General features: G+C 45.2%; 1 protein-coding gene across 3 annotated transcripts in view; it reads left to right on the top strand.

The window, feature by feature from the left end:
• LOC112224100 (mediator of RNA polymerase II transcription subunit 24) overlaps positions 1-18,811 on the top strand; it is a 42,356-nt gene extending 23,545 nt beyond the window's left edge. For all 3 annotated transcript variants that reach the window (XM_024387409.2, XM_024387408.2, XM_024387406.2), the window contains exons 21-26: positions 11,908-12,089; positions 15,789-15,882; positions 16,030-16,129; positions 17,288-17,368; positions 17,653-17,801; positions 18,381-18,811. In XM_024387409.2, the coding sequence (XP_024243177.1) occupies positions 11,908-12,089; positions 15,789-15,882; positions 16,030-16,129; positions 17,288-17,368; positions 17,653-17,801; positions 18,381-18,497 (723 nt within the window). In that variant the 3' untranslated portion in view covers positions 18,498-18,811. The remainder of the gene's footprint in view (positions 1-11,907; positions 12,090-15,788; positions 15,883-16,029; positions 16,130-17,287; positions 17,369-17,652; positions 17,802-18,380) is intronic.
• The last annotated feature ends 2,184 nt before the right edge of the window (positions 18,812-20,995 follow it).

Here is a 20,995-nt window from a genome sequence, read left to right as displayed (position 1 = left end):
AGACAGCTTGCTAGTTACAGCATCAGCACGCAACTGAGGAGAGACAGCTTGCTAGTTACAGCATCAGCACACAACTGAGGAGAGGAGAGACAGCTTGCTAGTTACAGCATCAGCACGCAACTGAGGAGAGACAGCTTGCTAGTTACAGCATCAGCATGCAACTGAGGAGAGAAGAGACAGCTTGCTAGTTACAGCATCAGCACGCAACCAAGGAGAGACAGCTTGCTAGTTACAGCATCAGCACGCAACTGAGGAGAGACAGCTTGCTAGTTACAGCATCAGCACGCAACTGAGGAGAGGGCTTGCTAGTTACAGCATCAGCACGCAACTGAGGAGAGAGCTTGCTAGTTACAGCATCAGCACGCAACTGAGGAGAGACAGCTTGCTAGTTACAGCATCAGCACGCAACTGAGGAGAGAGCTTGCTAGTTACAGCATCAGCACGCAACTGAGGAGAGACAGCTTGCTAGTTACAGCATCAGCACGCAACTGAGGAGAGAGCTTGCTAGTTACAGCATCAGCACGCAACTGAGGAGAGACAGCTTGCTAGTTACAGCATCAGCACGCAACCAAGGAGAGAAGAGACAGCTTGCTAGTTACAGCATCAGCACACAACTGAGGAGAGGAGAGACAGCTTGCTAGTTACAGCATCAGCACACAACTGAGGAGAGAGACAGCTTGCTAGTTACAGCATCAGCACACAACTGAGGAGAGGAGAGACAGCTTGCTAGTTACAGCATCAGCACGCAACTGAGGAGAGACAGCTTGCTAGTTACAGCATCAGCACGCAACTGAGGAGAGAGCTTGCTAGTTACAGCATCAGCACGCAACTGAGGAGAGACAGCTTGCTAGTTACAGCATCAGCACGCAACTGAGGAGAGACAGCTTGCTAGTTACAGCATCAGCACGCAACTGAGGAGAGACAGCTTGCTAGTTACAGCATCAGCACGCAACTGAGGAGAGACAGCTTGCTAGTTACAGCATCAGCACGCAACTGAGGAGAGAAGAGACAGCTTGCTAGTTACAGCATCAGCATGCAACTGAGGAGAGAAGAGACAGCTTGCTGGTTACAGCATCAGCACGCAACCAAGGAGAGACAGCTTGCTAGTTACAGCATCAGCACGCAACTGAGGAGAGACAGCTTGCTAGTTACAGCATCAGCACGCAACTGAGGAGAGACAGCTTGCTAGTTACAGCATCAGCACGCAACTGAGGAGAGACAGCTTGCTAGTTACAGCATCAGCACGCAACTGAGGAGAGAGCTTGCTAGTTACAGCATCAGCACGCAACTGAGGAGAGAGCTTGCTAGTTACAGCATCAGCACGCAACTGAGGAGAGAGCTTGCTAGTTACAGCATCAGCACGCAACCAAGGAGAGAAGAGACAGCTTGCTAGTTACAGCATCAGCACACAACTGAGGAGAGGAGAGACAGCTTGCTAGTTACAGCATCAGCACACAACTGAGGAGAGGAGAGACAGCTTGCTAGTTACAGCATCAGCACACAACTGAGGAGAGACAGCTTGCTAGTTACAGCATCAGCACGCAACTGAGGAGAGACAGCTTGCTAGTTACAGCATCAGCACGCAACTGAGGAGAGACAGCTTGCTAGTTACAGCATCAGCACACAACTGAGGAGAGACAGCTTGCTAGTTACAGCATCAGCACACAACTGAGGAGAGAAGAGACAGCTTGCTAGTTACAGCATCAGCACGCAACTGAGGAGAGAGCTTGCTAGTTACAGCATCAGCACGCAACTGAGGAGAGAGCTTGCTAGTTACAGCATCAGCACGCAACTGAGGAGAGACAGCTTGCTAGTTACAGCATCAGCATGCAACTGAGGAGAGACAGCTTGCTAGTTACAGCATCAGCACGCAACTGAGGAGAGAAGAGACAGCTTGCTAGTTACAGCATCAGCACGCAACTAAGGAGAGACAGCTTGCTAGTTACAGCATCAGCACGTAACTGAGGAGAGACAGCTTGCTAGTTACAGCATCAGCACGCAACTGAGGAGAGACAGCTTGCTAGTTACAGCATCAGCACGCAACTGAGGAGAGACAGCTTGCTAGTTACAGCATCAGCACACAACTGAGGAGAGACAGCTTGCTAGTTACAGCATCAGCACACAACTGAAGAGAGAAGAGACAGCTTGCTAGTTACAGCATCAGCACGCAACTGAGGAGAGACGAGACAGCTTGCTAGTTACAGCATCAGCACGCAACTGAGGAGAGAAGAGACCGCTTGCTAGTTACAGCATCAGCACACAACTGAGGAGAGAAGAGACCGCTTGCTAGTTACAGCATCAGCACACAACTGAGGAGAGAAGAGACAGCTTGCTAGTTACAGCATCAGCACGCAACTGAGGAGAGAAGAGACAGCTTGCTAGTTACAGCATCAGCACGCAACTGAGGAGAGAAGAGACAGCTTGCTAGTTACAGCATCAGCACACAACTGAGGAGAGAAGAGACAGCTTGCTAGTTACAGCATCAGCACGCAACTGAGGAGAGAAGAGACAGCTTGCTAGTTACAGCATCAGCACACAACTGAGGAGAGGAGAGACAGCTTGCTAGTTACAGCATCAGCACGCAACTGAGGAGAGGAGAGACCGCTTGCTAGTTACAGCATCAGCACACAACTGAGGAGAGACAGCTTGCTAGTTACAGCATCAGCACACAACTGAAGAGAGACAGCTTGCTAGTTACAGCATCAGCACACAACTGAAGAGAGACAGCTTGCTAGTTACAGCATCAGCACACAACTGAGGAGAGACAGCTTGCTAGTTACAGCATCAGCACACAACTGAGGAGAGACAGCTTGCTAGTTACAGCATCAGCACACAACTGAAGAGAGAAGAGACAGCTTGCTAGTTACAGCATCAGCACGCAACTGAGGAGAGACGAGACAGCTTGCTAGTTACAGCATCAGCACGCAACTGAGGAGAGAAGAGACAGCTTGCTAGTTACAGCATCAGCACGCAATTGAGGAGAGAAGAGACAGCTTGCTAGTTACAGCATCAGCACACTACTGAGGAGAGACAGCTTGCTAGTTACAGCATCAGCACACAACTGAAGAGAGACAGCTTGCTAGTTACAGCATCAGCACACAACTGAGGAGAGAAGAGACAGCTTGCTAGTTACAGCATCAGCACGCAACTGAGGAGAGAAGAGACAGCTTGCTAGTTACAGCATCAGCACACAACTGAGGAGAGACGGCTTGCTAGTTACAGCATCAGCACGCAACTGAGGAGAGACAGCTTGCTAGTTACAGCATCATCACGCAACTGAGGAGAGACAGCTTGCTAGTTACAGCATCAGCATGCAACTGAGGAGAGAAGAGACAGCTTGCTGGTTACAGCATCAGCACGCAACCAAGGAGAGACAGCTTGCTAGTTACAGCATCAGCACGCAACTGAGGAGAGACAGCTTGCTAGTTACAGCATCAGCACGCAACTGAGGAGAGACAGCTTGCTAGTTACAGCATCAGCACACAACTGAGGAGAGACAGCTTGCTAGTTACAGCATCAGCACACAACTGAGGAGAGACAGCTTGCTAGTTACAGCATCAGCACACAACTGAAGAGAGACAGCTTGCTAGTTACAGCATCAGCACGCAACTGAGGAGAGGAGAGACAGCTTGCTAGTTACAGCATCAGCACGCAACTGAGGAGAGGAGAGACAGCTTGCTAGTTACAGCATCAGCACACAACTGAGGAGAGGAGAGACAGCTTGCTAGTTACAGCATCAGCACACAACTGAAGAGAGGAGAGACAGCTTGCTAGTTACAGCATCAGCACACAACTGAAGAGAGAAGAGACAGCTTGCTAGTTACAGCATCAGCACGCAACTGAGGAGAGACGAGACAGCTTGCTAGTTACAGCATCAGCACGCAACCAAGGAGAGACAGCTTGCTAGTTACAGCATCAGCACGCAACTGAGGAGAGAAGAGACAGCTTGCTAGTTACAGCATCAGCACGCAATTGAGGAGAGAAGAGACAGCTTGCTAGTTACAGCATCAGCACACTACTGAGGAGAGACAGCTTGCTAGTTACAGCATCAGCACACAACTGAAGGGAGAAGAGACAGCTTGCTAGTTACAGCATCAGCACACAACTGAGGAGAGACGGCTTGCTAGTTACAGCATCAGCACGCAACTGAGGAGAGAAGAGACAGCTTGCTAGTTACAGCATCAGCACACAACTGAGGAGAGAAGACAGCTTGCTAGTTACAGCATCAGCACACAACTAAGGAGAGAAGAGACAGCTTGCTAGTTACAGCATCAGCACACAACTAAGGAGAGAAGAGACAGCTTGCTAGTTACAGCATCAGCACACAACTAAGGAGAGAAGAGACAGCTTGCTAGTTACAGCATCAGCACACAACTGAAGAGAGACAGCTTGCTAGTTACAGCATCAGCACGCAACTGAGGAGAGGAGAGACAGCTTGCTAGTTACAGCATCAGCACACAACTGAGGAGAGGAGAGACAGCTTGCTAGTTACAGCATCAGCACACAACTGAAGAGAGACAGCTTGCTAGTTACAGCATCAGCACACAACTGAGGAGAGAAGAGACAGCTTGCTAGTTACAGCATCAGCACACAACTGAGGAGAGACAGCTTGCTAGTTACAGCATCAGCACACAACTGAAGAGAGGAGAGACAGCTTGCTAGTTACAGCATCAGCACGCAACCAAGGAGAGACAGCTTGCTAGTTACAGCATCAGCACACAACTGAGGAGAGAAGAGACAGCTTGCTAGTTACAGCATCAGCACACAACTGAGGAGAGAAGAGACAGCTTGCTAGTTACAGCATCAGCACACAACTGAAGAGAGAAGAGACAGCTTGCTAGTTACAGCATCAGCACGCAACTGAGGAGAGACGAGACAGCTTGCTAGTTACAGCATCAGCATGCAACTGAGGAGAGAAGAGACAGCTTGCTAGTTACAGCATCAGCACGCAACCAAGGAGAGACAGCTTGCTAGTTACAGCATCAGCACGCAACTGAGGAGAGACAGCTTGCTAGTTACAGCATCAGCACGCAACTGAGGAGAGACAGCTTGCTAGTTACAGCATCAGCACGCAACTGAGGAGAGACAGCTTGCTAGTTACAGCATCAGCACACAACTGAGGAGAGACAGCTTGCTAGTTACAGCATCAGCACACAACTGAAGAGAGAAGAGACAGCTTGCTAGTTACAGCATCAGCACGCAACTGAGGAGAGACGAGACAGCTTGCTAGTTACAGCATCAGCACGCAACTGAGGAGAGAAGAGACCGCTTGCTAGTTACAGCATCAGCACACAACTGAGGAGAGAAGAGACCGCTTGCTAGTTACAGCATCAGCACACAACTGAGGAGAGAAGAGACAGCTTGCTAGTTACAGCATCAGCACGCAACTGAGGAGAGAAGAGACAGCTTGCTAGTTACAGCATCAGCACGCAACTGAGGAGAGAAGAGACAGCTTGCTAGTTACAGCATCAGCACGCAACTGAGGAGAGAAGAGACAGCTTGCTAGTTACAGCATCAGCACGCAACTGAGGAGAGAAGACAGCTTGCTAGTTACAGCATCAGCACACAACTGAGGAGAGGAGAGACAGCTTGCTAGTTACAGCATCAGCACGCAACTGAGGAGAGGAGAGACCGCTTGCTAGTTACAGCATCAGCACACAACTGAGGAGAGACAGCTTGCTAGTTACAGCATCAGCACACAACTGAAGAGAGACAGCTTGCTAGTTACAGCATCAGCACACAACTGAAGAGAGACAGCTTGCTAGTTACAGCATCAGCACACAACTGAGGAGAGACAGCTTGCTAGTTACAGCATCAGCACACAACTGAGGAGAGACAGCTTGCTAGTTACAGCATCAGCACACAACTGAAGAGAGACAGCTTGCTAGTTACAGCATCAGCACGCAACTGAGGAGAGAAGAGACAGCTTGCTAGTTACAGCATCAGCACACAACTGAGGAGAGAAGAGACAGCTTGCTAGTTACAGCATCAGCACGCAACTGAGGAGAGAAGAGACAGCTTGCTAGTTACAGCATCAGCACACAACTGAGGAGAGACAGCTTGCTAGTTACAGCATCAGCACACAACTGAAGAGAGACAGCTTGCTAGTTACAGCATCAGCACACAACTGAGGAGAGAAGAGACAGCTTGCTAGTTACAGCATCAGCACACAACTGAAGAGAGAAGAGACAGCTTGCTAGTTACAGCATCAGCACACAACTGAGGAGAGACGGCTTGCTAGTTACAGCATCAGCACGCAACTGAGGAGAGACAGCTTGCTAGTTACAGCATCATCACGCAACTGAGGAGAGACAGCTTGCTAGTTACAGCATCAGCATGCAACTGAGGAGAGAAGAGACAGCTTGCTGGTTACAGCATCAGCACGCAACCAAGGAGAGACAGCTTGCTAGTTACAGCATCAGCACGCAACTGAGGAGAGACAGCTTGCTAGTTACAGCATCAGCACGCAACTGAGGAGAGACAGCTTGCTAGTTACAGCATCAGCACACAACTGAGGAGAGAGAGCTTGCTAGTTACAGCATCAGCACACAACTGAGGAGAGACAGCTTGCTAGTTACAGCATCAGCACACGACTGAGGAGAGACAGCTTGCTAGTTACAGCATCAGCACGCAACTGAGAGACAGCTTGCTAGTTACAGCATCAGCACGCAACTGAGGAGAGGAGAGACAGCTTGCTAGTTACAGCATCAGCACACAACTGAGGAGAGGAGAGACAGCTTGCTAGTTACAGCATCAGCACACAACTGAGGAGAGAAGAGACAGCTTGCTAGTTACAGCATCAGCACACAACTGAAGAGAGAAGAGACAGCTTGCTAGTTACAGCATCAGCACGCAACTGAGGAGAGAAGAGACAGCTTGCTAGTTACAGCATCAGCACGCAACCAAGGAGAGACAGCTTGCTAGTTACAGCATCAGCACGCAACTGAGGAGAGAAGAGACAGCTTGCTAGTTACAGCATCAGCACGCAATTGAGGAGAGAAGAGACAGCTTGCTAGTTACAGCATCAGCACACTACTGAGGAGAGACAGCTTGCTAGTTACAGCATCAGCACACAACTGAAGGGAGAAGAGACAGCTTGCTAGTTACAGCATCAGCACACAACTGAGGAGAGACGGCTTGCTAGTTACAGCATCAGCATGCAACTGAGGAGAGAAGAGACCGCTTGCTAGTTACAGCATCAGCACGCAACTGAGGAGAGAAGAGACAGCTTGCTAGTTACAGCATCAGCACGCAACTAAGGAGAGAAGACAGCTTGCTAGTTACAGCATCAGCACACAACTGAGGAGAGAAGACAGCTTGCTAGTTACAGCATCAGCACACAACTAAGGAGAGAAGAGACAGCTTGCTAGTTACAGCATCAGCACACAACTGAGGAGAGAAGACAGCTTGCTAGTTACAGCATCAGCACGCAACTGAAGAGAGGAGAGACAGCTTGCTAGTTACAGCATCAGCACACAACTGAGGAGAGGAGAGACAGCTTGCTAGTTACAGCATCAGCACACAACTGAAGAGAGACAGCTTGCTAGTTACAGCATCAGCACACAACTGAGGAGAGAAGAGACAGCTTGCTAGTTACAGCATCAGCACACAACTGAGGAGAGACAGCTTGCTAGTTACAGCATCAGCACACAACTGAAGAGAGGAGAGACAGCTTGCTAGTTACAGCATCAGCACGCAACCAAGGAGAGACAGCTTGCTAGTTACAGCATCAGCACGCAACTGAGGAGAGACAGCTTGCTAGTTACAGCATCAGCACGCAACTGAGGAGAGACAGCTTGCTAGTTACAGCATCAGCACGCAACTGAGGAGAGACAGCTTGCTAGTTACAGCATCAGCACACAACTGAGGAGAGACAGCTTGCTAGTTACAGCATCAGCACACAACTGAGGAGAGGAGAGACAGCTTGCTAGTTACAGCATCAGCACACAACTGAAGAGAGAAGAGACAGCTTGCTAGTTACAGCATCAGCACGCAACTGAGGAGAGACGAGACAGCTTGCTAGTTACAGCATCAGCACGCAACTGAGGAGAGAAGAGACAGCTTGCTAGTTACAGCATCAGCACGCAACTGAGGAGAGAAGAGACAGCTTGCTAGTTACAGCATCAGCACGCAACTGAGGAGAGAGCTTGCTAGTTACAGCATCAGCACGCAACTGAGGAGAGACAGCTTGCTAGTTACAGCATCAGCACACAACTGAGGAGAGAGCTTGCTAGTTACAGCATCAGCACGCAACTGAGGAGAGACAGCTTGCTAGTTACAGCATCAGCACGCAACTGAGGAGAGGAGAGACAGCTTGCTAGTTACAGCATCAGCACACAACTGAGGAGAGGAGAGACAGCTTGCTAGTTACAGCATCAGCACGCAACTGAGGAGAGACAGCTTGCTAGTTACAGCATCAGCACGCAACTGAGGAGAGAAGAGACAGCTTGCTAGTTACAGCATCAGCACACAACTGAGGAGAGAAGAGACAGCTTGCTAGTTACAGCATCAGCACACAACTGAGGAGAGAAGAGACAGCTTGCTAGTTACAGCATTAGCACGCAACTGAGGAGAGAAGAGACAGCTTGCTAGTTACAGCATCAGCACGCAACTGAGGAGAGAAGAGACAGCTTGCTAGTTACAGCCTCAGCACGCAACTGAGGAGAGAAGAGACAGCTTGCTAGTTACAGCATCAGCACGCAACTGAGGAGAGGAGAGACAGCTTGCTAGTTACAGCATCAGCACGCAACTGAAGAGAGGAGAGACAGCTTGCTAGTTACAGCATCAGCACACAACTGAGGAGAGGAGAGACAGCTTGCTAGTTACAGCATCAGCACACGCTCTGGAAAGACAGCGGAGAGTGGCAATCTGCCTTTTCAGTTACAGCAGCGCGTCCCCTGAATGATAACGAAGAGGTAACGTTAGGTGAGAAGCCTGACCACGGAGACGGGGATGACAAGGTGATGAGGTGTACTTCATGAGCTGTAACTGAAAACTGGCATTTGTAAAGTTTGAGGTGAGGGAGAAAGTGTGGTGGAACAAGTATTGTTAGCATTGTTAAGTATCTTGCTAGCTGGATCGAAGTCTCCATTAGCTAGCCAGTGAAATGTTGAGCAACATTTGCCAACTTAACTGATTTAAATAATTGAGTTTATGGTGTGAAAATTAGCTGGCTAATAGTCAGACAGCTAATGTTAACGGTAGCTAACGTTACAACATCAGATGAGCTAACGTTGAGTAAGCGGCTCATCTTCTTTCTGGCTCTCGTTCTTCAGCTGGAAGAAATAATGCAGGTCCGTGCTCATCTCGAGCATGTTGGCACTCATTAGGTTGATGATGGACAGGCAGCGCTCCCAGAAGATATCCCTGGACCTCTCCACCAGGAAGGGCTGAGTGGGGAGGTCTTGTTGCCCAAGTAGGAGCAGGTCAGATAGAGGCAGGTGATCACCATGGCCTCCAGCTGGTGCTCGGTGGCTGCTTCGGAGGAGACCACCTTGCGGCAAAGCATGTAGACAAACACCACGTTGGCTGGGGGTGAGGATGCTCTGATTCCCCCAATCGTGATGGAGCAGGAAGCGGTCCATGCTTCTGCAGCCACAGCCCTATGTCGTTAGGAACAGGAAGCACAGCAGCTTGCCGGTGAAGGCCTGGACCATCACCCTCTTGGGTGTGTCAGGGGGGTGTTCTTGTCCGGCTAGGAGGCGTTGTCAAAGCTCCTGTCCCAGGTCTGGGGTGTTCTGGTTGTGTGTGTACAGATTGGTGCGGGACTTGGACTTCCCCAGGTTCTCGTTGTTGAGGTGGGTCACATTGTTCTGGTTGTTCCTGTTAGGCTGCGCCTTCTTGGAGCCCTTCTTTCGCTTTATGTTGATGAGCGAGCGATGCTTCAGGTTCTTCTCTTTGGCGTTCCTGCTGTTCTGAACTGTTGTCGTTGCCCAACATTGCGGGCCCATCTCCAGCCGCCTTCTGATAGCTGGGCGAGAGAGAATACACATTTCCCATGGTGAATGGGTAGTGATCAGGAGACCGTTTGAGTAAATTCTCTCTAGGAACTTAGCTCTCATCATAAGCGTCAATAATGCCTGTGGAAAACTAAATGGTACATTTTTGCAAAATGAAATGTATAGGCAGACTACATTTTCCCACATTCAACTGCATTGTGCATTGACAATAGGTTTGTGTTTATTGATTTGATTTTAAGATATCTTGGTTGTGATTTTACTTAATGATTTCAAGTCGATTTAAAAAAAATTCAAAGTTGTTTCAGTCGTTTCTTTGTTGATTTTAAAGGACAGATGGGATTTTTCTCTCTGTAAGCTTAGAGTTTAAGGCTGTTATTGTTGTGTACATCAACCGCTGTCCAGGGTTCTGAAATCGAGCGTCCCGTCGTAATAAAGAGCTTGGGATAGCGTTGCTGTGAAAGATGAAGCCGATGTTCGCCATGATAAAAAAAACCTTTAACGTCATGTCGCACTGTCTGAAAATAATAGTTTTGTACGCCATGTGTTCTTGCCTCATTTTGCTATGTTCCTGTTTTGGTTAACTAAATGACTTTTGGGTGGCTGCCAGTGCTAGCAAGCCTATAGCGTTGCATTTCAGTCGACAGCGTATGAGTAAAATGTTGGCCAGTTTCTAAACCCAGTGGCGCAACTTTGAGACTTCTGGGAACGCATGCGAAGCAACCTCATCCGACCAGACCTGGGTTTAGAAAGTGAACATTTTTCCTTAGATGTTAATTTTCTCAGCCTAAATGCAAAACCTAGATTCGAGACAATATCTCAATTAGCTGAAATTGTCATTGTCACAAGGTTGTAACTGAGACGTTTTCATTTTAATCAAAAACAGCTTTATATCGAAGAGGTGCCTTGATTTAATGCCCTGCACATGCACAGTTTCGCGCGACAGACCGGTATACCTGATGACGTTTTTCTGTGCATGAGCTTAGCTAGCTAACGTGGCCATAACATCGCATACATGCGTGATCGGGGATTTCTATTGGTGCAGCAGTTTCTGTGTATCCTCATACTGTACTATAATTGGTTTGCTGAATTTGGATTTGTGTCAGATAACCGGTCTATTTGAATTGGGGAAAATGCAAACAGTTATGTGTCAGGCCGGAGAGGGATAAATGCACGCTACCAAAGTACATTTGCCTTTTCATGTGAAACGCAACATGAGAGAGAGAAAATTAACTAGAAAATGACAATCACATGGTGCGTACTAAAACCACCAAAAGATGCAGCCTTATTGTAAACAAAGCCACGTGTTGTCTAAAGCTGCAGTTACTCAATCTCAAATAACTACATTTCAATGTGTTTTCATTGTAAAACAATTTGTAATGTGATTGTATATCCTTGCATGTAACAAAAGTCACATGGATATGTTTTTTAAATTTAGACAACTTTTACTTAAAAATCAACTGCACTTTTCCCCAAAAAAATCTGACCACTCAATAGTGATTTTTGAATATTCAAGTTGTGTGTATGTGAGCATTTACTCTAACTATATAGGGCAGGGGTACTCTACTACTATTTGAGAAGGTCCGGTCACACACATTTCCTAGGTGGCAAAGGTCCGGATGGATAATATAATTTATCGGCCTAATAACAAACCCCCACCTCGCAACCCATGTGACCCCAAACTGTTCACACCCCTCTTGTTGGCGGAGAGAATTTCGCCGTTTTCAAGCTAATTTCCCACAATTCTACACATTTCACATGGGCAGAGATTTCTTTTGCTGTTTTTTAAAAAGTTTATTTCCTGCAATTATATACATTCTTCCATGTCTTATGTGTGTTTTATATAATCCCAGGGGTCGAAGCCCGACCGAGTCCAGATCCAGTCCGCCAGCTGAGTATGGAGGGTATAGGTTGTGTATTAATCCATTCCTAATTTCTGTGTGTGACTCAGGAACTGCTGAAGGAGACTCGCCAGGAGTGGGCCAACCGGGTGGTGGAACTGCTCTACAGCATCTTCTGCCTGGATACCCAGCAGATCACTCTCACCCTGCTGGGCCACATCCTGCCCAACCTGCTCACAGACTCAGCCCACTGGCACAGCCTGGCAGACCCGCCCGGCAAGGCCTTGGCCAAGTAAGACAGTCCTCCTAGTGTAGTCGCTCAGGTTCTCAGTGATGTGATATCTGTGCCGTGTGCTAGCTAGCTACCTGTCTTAATAGGTGACTGTAGGGACCGGTTTCCAGAACACCGATTTAAGCCCTAGTCCTGAACAAAAAAATCACTTTAAATTGAGATTCCCCATTGAGCATGCTTTTTAGACCTCATGAGCTGCCCTAACCACTTAAGTGTTACCACCAGGTAACTTGTTAATGATAAAGGGCAGTGGTTAAGTGGTTCCTGTGCCACATGCAGTTTGCTTTGGAGTTGTTGAATGACTGTTTTGATATTTCTATATGATCAATCCATAAATTGGGTCTCCCGAGTGGCGCAGCGGTCTAAGGCACTGCATCTTAGTGCGAGAGGCGTCACTACAGTCCCTGATTCGAATCCAGGCAGTATCACATCCGGACGTGATTGTGAGTCCCATAGGGCGGCGCATAATTGGCCCAACATCGTCCGGGTTTAACCGGGGTAGGCCGTCATTGTAAATAATAATTTGTTCTTAACTGACTTGCCTAGATTAATAAATCTAGACCTACATTCAGCGCTTTTGATAATTTCACATGAGGTGCCTATATAGACTTATAACCACTATGCTAATAAATAATCACGTTATTTTCTTTAATTAACCTACATCTTGGTATTTCAAAAAGATGCCTAAATTGGACATTCCAATAAATTAATCAATTGAAGGTATCTAGGGCCTATGTTAACGTTGATTGTGTTCGATGAAAATGATAGACCTTATAAATGTTTTATGCAACATTTGTGACTTGACGCCTACTGTGCCAAAGCAATTTAGTGGTTAAACGGGAATGACGAGTGTGTTGATATAACAGTGATATTATAACTTGAAGTATTTGTTTATAATTGTACAATTTATGCTCCCGCATATAAATGAAAAAATAACTGACTGCCAGAAAGCCCTGAACGCAAGATCGTAATATCTGACTCACACAGTGGAGGAACATATTGCCTGTATAGCCTACTGTACATGGTCAACTGTAAGTGCCCCTTTCTAGTATGGAAAACGTCTGAGGATTTTTCTACAGTATTCACAACATATTGACATAATCTTTATAGAATATAAATTGATTTTAATCAATCACATGTGGAAATACGTTTTTTTTTTTAAATAAGCATTTGAGTGAACATTAGCAAGCCAGCAGCAGATGAAACAAAGTCAATTCTCTCCCCGGTTTTAGCTTGCGGCTATCACCATCTAGCTGGCTAGATTTAGCATATTTAATAGCCCATACCAGTAACAAACTTAGCTATGTTATCAACATATGGCAGTACACAAACAAAATCAAGTTCATTTCGCCAGCTAGAAAGAAATAGCCATTAATTCATTCAGAAATGGCGGAAGAGGATAGCTAACTATAGCAAGCTAATGTTAGTTGCTTCTTGTTAAAGAAGCTACTATGACAACATTGATCCCAAAATAAACTTTCCCATTGAGCAAAATATACAATGCACCCCTCCAAAGAAAGCATGGCTATGGAGCTTGTGGTTTCTAGTAAAGAAATTATCAACACAAGTCAGAGTTGTACTTAAACTAAATCTTTAATCACTTATTAATAAGGAAGCAGGTCAATACAACACACATATACAATTTCATTGAGAGCCCCGAGACAAAAGTACAAAGGTATTTTATAGCCAAGATACACCCATTTCAACCTATATGACGAACAACAGATGTATAGAATGGGTCACAAGGTTAAGATTTGTATGACAGATACTTAGTATTCAGTTATCTTTCATTGTACAGACCAGGGTCTGGCTCTGGGGTCATCTCTCCCTGGTACCATATAGAACAGAAACATAAACTCATGCTCTGGAATGTGATATCTAGGTTTTATCACCCAAAAGACTTTGTAAATCTCCTGTCAGTGTTATCTCCCAGAGGCCCATCCTCAATTGAACACACACAATAGTTATAAGAATCCTCTATTCTGTTGCATAAAATAACCATTTGATGCAATAAAAGTATTAACATAATCTTGCAATTTTTCACCATAAGCTTCTCTGAAATGCCACCAGATCTGTAATCGGCTCCATGGCTGAAGTGTGGCATTTCAGTTTGGCCCACACTTGGTGGGCTGTATATAAAACTGAGCCACAGAATGGCTGAATTACAGCAAAACTTGCTCTATACAGTAATAGTAGCAAAACCAAAGCAATTCAGACATTCTTGAAAGTCAGGAAAACTCTTGTCCTGCAGAGAAACCATGTTTTTTATAGTTTAATATTTTTTACTTTGCAAGACAGGCCTCTAGAAATAATTGTGGAGTGGAGCTTTCTAGTTACACGGTGATATCACGTGCCCCACATTCCTTCAAAAATGATTAGGCAATAATGATTTATTCGGAAAAACAGTTTCCATCATCACTTGTCGCCAATAAAGTCTGACAGCAGAAAAATCCACCCTGCAAATTTACGATCTTTAGAACATTTCTCCTATATCTGCCGATTCCATTACACGTCGGAATGATATTTTTTTTTGCGCCATTGCTCTGGTTGAATAAACCTGGGTCAATGGAAACCTGCCTAGTGACCTCCATCGCGGTCAAAACTACTCTTTCTCATTGTACAAGCCTATCTATAGTATGACAGCATCAGCAGTTAGCAGTCATGCTTACATTTGAGTTTTTTTGTGTTATTTAGAAGGAAGACATGAGCTAAATGCGCTATAGCTAGCTAAAGTTAGCATAGAGATAGCAAGCCAGGTCTTTCATTTACCCGCTTCACTTCCATGCTCACTGAAGGCCATGATAATGCTCGGTCTCTGCTGGTGCTTCTGGCTGTTTGGGATGCTTGATGAGTAGACGCCCAATTCGCCTGCCTCATTCTCACATGTATCCTGTGATTCTGTCGGCGGGGTGTTAGATTGTTTCCGAAGTTGGAAAATCTCAAACCCAACTTTTAGAACATAATTATGAAATAGAACAATTGATTTGTAATTTGAGAATGTTTTCTTGCGGTGCTCTAAGTTACTATATGTGTTTCTGGCATTGAGAAATGGGTGCTACACTCCCTTTTTAAGTACCTTACTATGATTGTTTTAAATTAAAATGGTCGAAGTAACAAAGCAAGAATTTAGATAAGACTGAGAGTGGGCTGAGTGAAGAAGGGAACTGTTAATGGCAGAGGTTTGGAACTCTTTCTTATTGGCTTATTATCTAATTTACTGCCTGGTGATGTCACCAAAACAGGTCAATTTAATCCCACCAAACTGGCGCAAATTTCAGGCTGTCTTTTCTAACAGCTTTTACACTAAAAGGGCAATATCCAAATTTTTCACAGTATTATTCCAACCTCCACAGTATGGAATACTGTATAAAAAACACAGGAAATTCACCATTTTGACTGAAATTAAACCTACTCTGAGCTGGGAGTTTTTGATATGGTCTTAAAACAGGTTTTAACAGTATTCCTAGGACCTTTTCTGAGATGCTTTGTGGATACGGCCCCAGGACTAGGCTTAATCTTTGCCTGTGAAGCAGGCCCTAGTTATGCATCTTCCCTGTACAGTATATATGTAATGAATAACTGAATAAATTGGTTATTTTCCTGAATCTTATTTTAAGACATATATTCCTCATCTCTGCATCTTTACTGTTGGTTTTGGCAGTGTTCCATTGTTGACAGTCTTGTCCTCTTGTTCTCCAGGCTGTCTGTATGGTGTGCTCTCAGTTCCTTCTCCACTCACCACAAAGGCCAGGCCTCAGCTCGACAACGCAAGAGGCAACGGGAGGATATTGAGGTAACAACACAGGCAAAAATCAAATCACAATTTATTTAAAGTGCATTTAATGAAGTTACAACACACTTTATGCGCACACAAACTATATTGTCGTGTTTCCTCAGTGCTATGGGTAATGTACTCTAACATGCCTCTTGTTAACCCCAGGACTACAGTAGCTTGTTCCCTCTAGACGACACGCAGCCCTCCAAGCTCATGCGTCTGCTCAGCTCCAACGAGGACGAGCCTGTGGTCCTTTCTAGTCCAGGTCAGTTTGCTGTTTTCTGGTGTCAAAGAAAGTACATCAGCGGCAGGTTCAGTGGACAAACGTTGTAAATAAAAATGTTATGAATAGAGCTCATATGGTTCCTTATTCTAGTCAGAGGCATGTTTGTTCCCAGCATCATATATTTCTGTCTGAAATGTTCCACAACGTTGTGCCTGCTGAATGCAGCCCTGCATATAACGACAATAGTTGATAGTATTATTGTTATATTCTGCTCACTGCAGGAGAGCGCAAGTTTCAAGTCTCTTTTTTTCTCTTTTTCTTACGTGGCTTTTTACTCTGACGTTGGGAATGTACGATCTTTTCATGTGACATCCCAATTGCCTCGGGATGAATGCCTCCACCCAGATTCTATGAAGGTTAAAACTGAGTAAGGTTTTGAACCCCCGTCAACAGCAAGTAGACACAAGTTCTCTCAACCAAATGACAGGCAAATGAGCTTGTACCTGAGCCTTCCAAGCATTGTAAGACTTTTGTGAAATACTGTCTTCGGAACGTCACTTTGTCAGCAAGATGACGCTTGCATGGCTCATGGTTCATCAAGGCTTTTGTTACTTTGAAACAATTCATGTCACTAGGGTGATAGGGGCATTAGTAAAAACACTACTAGTGTAATTAAACTAATTAGTGTCTGGTAGAAACCCAATGTGCAAAAAGGGGGTGTAGAGGGACATTTTGGGCAAACACACACTAAGTGAAGTGAGATGTAGTGGATGGAAAACAGTTATTTAGACATTTGTCTTCCTCTGCCATTTCCCTGAAATAGGAAGAAGTGTCCTTAGACTCACTTCAGTAATTAGCATTTCAGCAGTCCTTTTTACCCTTCGTCTCCTACACCAGGGTGGCAGGTAGCCTAGTGGTTAGAGCATTGGGCCATAACCAAAAGGTTGCTGGATCGACTCCCCGAGCTGACAAGGTAAAAATGAGTCGTTCTGCCCCTGAGCAAGGCAGTTAACCCACTGTTCCCCGGGAACCCTGACATGTATTGACAAAACTTCCCTATGGGGTCTTTAACCTTGGCTGCCTATAACCCCCTACTCTCTTGTCTTTGCTATTGAAGACCTTTTCCCCTTCTCCTTTCCTATTGATTGTCACTATAATGACCTTTGATCTTTACCTTCTCTCCTGTGGTTGTGTTAGGTGACCGGTCCATGTCCACCTCCCTGTCGGCTTCCCAGCTCCACACGGTCAACATGAGGGACCCTCTCAACCGTGTCCTAGGTTAGAACCACGTACCTGTCTTAAACCTTTAGCACCTCGCAGGCATCAATGGTTTACCAGTATGGCTTACCAAGGCATGTTCTCTTACTAAGCAATTGACAGTTTTCCCCACTTTTGATATTTTCATCATTTTAAATGTGCCTTTGTTGTATTGCTTCTCATAATGATCATTTTATGATTTAATTCCAAACTTCTGTTTAATTTTAAAAAAAAATGCTTAATAAATCTGTCTCCTTGTCTCTAATTGACCTCTCTTACATCTGCCATGCTCTTTTCCTCTGAAGCCAACCTCTTCCTGCTGATCTCATCCATCCTGGGCTCCAAGACTGCAGGGCCACACACCCAGTTCGTGCAGAGCTTCATGGAGGAGTGTGTGGAGTGTCTGGAGCAGGGCAGCCGCGGAAGCATTCTGCAGTTCATGCCTTTCACCATGGTGAGTAGTGTCACAGGTGGGCTCATAGCCTGTGGCAAAAATGAGGGGACACGAACAACCGGTATAGGCCAATCAAAAAGGTTCTTTATTGTAAACCAAAACTATTGACTTTAAACAAAGAAAAAGGAATGAGGTGTGAAAGTATCAAAATGTAGGGTGTATGTAAAGTGCAGGGATGCGTGAATCTGTGTGTGTGAATGACTGAGTGAAAACTAAGTAAAACTACAAAGGAACAAACAAACAGGATCATACCTGGAGGAGCAGAGAGAGACGAGTGATTCGTTAAGCAGTTTAAATACCCTGAGCCCAGGTGACTCCAATCACTAGCGACCCTCCTCTGCCTGCAGGCAGAACCGCCCCTGCACTGCAGAGGGGCCGTGAGAGTAGTGAGAGGGAAGATGGGGTTATCCATGTGATAGCAGTTGGTGATTAACTTTGATAGTAATTGTGCATGAGACCTCCAGCATGAGATATTTACGTAATACAAGTTCGATTACTGCCATGATGGGTTTTAGAGTGGTGGTGAAGAATGTGGAGAATGCCACAGCTGTTCACGTGTGTGTGTGTCTCCTTCCCCAGGTCTCGGAGCTGGTGAAACTTCCTGCACTGGCCAAGCCCAGGGTGGTCTTGGGAATCACAGACTTGACTCTGCCCCTGGGGAGGAGGGTGGCAGCCAAGGCCATCTCAGCCTTATAGACCCCTAATGGTGTCCACTACACGGCAACCCACCACCGCCTTCTCCATGGATTCTAATTCCACCAGTCACTCGGGGCCGAACCCAACTTCTTAGTTTCGTCACCCTGGCATAGACATGCCAGTTTCGGCGTACTCCTGAGTTGGTGACCAAATAGTAATGTTATTAAACCATGGTTGCATCCATCATTCATTTGAAGGTAGTTTGTCTTTCTTTTGATCTCTATGGTTAGCTATATCGGTGTTTTACTCCCCTGGCATCCTATCGATACAATGTACATAATGTCTTTTTATAATAAAGAATCATGTCAAATGTATGTTAATTTATGCTGATATCTTTCAGATTTCTATCATTTTCACTTAAACACACAGTTGAATACAAGTTAATTGACCTTCAGCACTGTAAGAGAGTAATAGGTTACCAGTATCATTGTTTACAGTGACGTCCTGCCTTGACTGGCTTTGAATTTTGTCGTAATAAATATGGCTGGTGAATGTCATGATCACATGACATTGATATGTAGTTCTCGAAATTAACACTGTTGAGACAGGGCCATATTCATTAGGGCACATTGTAGCAAAACATTTTACCACAGAAATCTAAACGAGTTTCTCATTGGGCAAGTTTAGTTAATCCCTCCCTGTTTCAGTCCGTTTGGTAACTATTGAATACGACCCAGCGAAAGACCACAGTAACCATAATCCCACATTGCAGAAGATGCTTACTCACTGTGTTGAGTAATCCTGAAATTCCTCTGTAAATGATCAACTAAGCATCTATACATAAGTTTAAGGAACTAGTGCTTTTACAAGACACCCCCTGTCCTACTTTACCATGGCAAATACAAAAAAAGTGAGTTGCAACCGAGGACCTATGATTTTTATGCGTCAGCACTCGGCTGTCCCGGTCTGTGAGCTTGTATGGCCTACCACTTCGCGGCTGAGCCGTTGTTGCTCCATGACATTTCCTTTTCACAATAACAGCACTTAGTTTACCGTGGCAGCTCTATCGGCAGAAATTTAACGAGCTGACTTTGAATCCCTGACTATGAAAAGCCAACTGATGTTGAATCTTGAAGTGTTGCACCCTCTACAGGCATCATGGTTATTATCTGTCCCTGCTGGTCATCTATGGATGTTTGAACATCTTGAAAAATTATCTGGCCTTAAAGGCCACATATACAGTTGAAGTCGGAAGTTTACATACACCTTAGCCAACTACATTTAAACTCCGTTTTTCACAATTCCTGACATTTAATCCTAGTAAACATTCCCTGTCTTAGGTTAGTTAGGATCACCACTTTATTTTAAGAATGTGAAATGTCAGAATAATAGTAGAGAATTATTTCAGCTTTTCTTTCTTTCATCACATTCCCAGTGGGTCAGAAGTTTACAGGTACTCAATTAGTATTTTGTAGCATTGCCTTTACATTGTTTAACTTGGGTCAAATGTTTTGGGTAGCCTTCCACAAGCATCCCGCAATAAGTTGGGTGCATTTTGGCCCATTCCTCCTGACAGAGCTGGTGTAATTGAGTCAGGTTTGTAGGCCTCCTTGCTCGCACACGCTTTTTCAGTTCTGCTAACAAATTTTCCATTTGAGGTCAGGGCTTTGTGATGGCCACTCCAATACCTTGACTTTGTTGTCCTTAAGCCATTTTGTCACAACTTTGGAAGTATGCTTGGGGCCATTGTCCATTTGGAAGAACCATTTGCGACCAAGCTTTAACTTCCTGACTGATGTCTTGAGATGTTGCTTCAATATCTCCACATAATCTTCCTCTCTCATGATTAGCTACGAGACAGGATTTTGTCAAGGATCAGATCTGGGGAATTTTTTTTATCAAAAAATATCTGCAGCATTGAAGGTCCCCCCAAAAAACAGTGGCCTCCATCATTCCTCCATCAGGGAGGTGACCAAGTACCTGATGGTCACTCAAATTTCTAAAAATCAGTTTTTGCTTTGTCATTATGGGTTTGCTAGGAAAATTGTACTGGTACATTGTGTTATTACATTAGTGGAGGGAGCTGAGGTGAGGACAGCTGATAATGATCTGGAAAGGAGTGAATGGAATGGCATCAAACGCATGGGAACCACGTGTTTCGTGTATATGATACCATTCCACTTCAGCCATTACCACGATCCTGTCCTCCCCAAATAAGGTGCCACCAACCTATGTATTACATTAACTGGAAACCTAATGAGATCTTTTGGGGAATGTTCTGTGTGGGTTGTTACAGATGTTGTGCACAATATTTTAGTGAATGTTAGGAGAACATTCCAAGGATATTTCATTTAAAATCAAAGCAATTTTGGGGGGGATGTTCTCATCCTAATGTTAGATAAAACCCTAACTAAAAATTCATGGGAATCTTAGCTAATGTTCTGGGAATATTCCCGGTTTGCTGGGGAGGCATGGAGGAGTTGAGCAAGAAGAATTGGTTACTGTGGAGTGTATTCAGCAAAACGATGACTTCAACTTCTTGAAATGGGCGACAACAC

The sequence above is a fragment of the Oncorhynchus tshawytscha genome, linkage group LG25 (assembly GCF_018296145.1).
Source record: "Oncorhynchus tshawytscha isolate Ot180627B linkage group LG25, Otsh_v2.0, whole genome shotgun sequence".
Lineage (NCBI taxonomy): Eukaryota > Metazoa > Chordata > Actinopteri > Salmoniformes > Salmonidae > Oncorhynchus > Oncorhynchus tshawytscha.
Note: the sequence above shows the minus strand (reverse complement) of the source record. Positions and strands in the feature narration are given on the sequence as shown.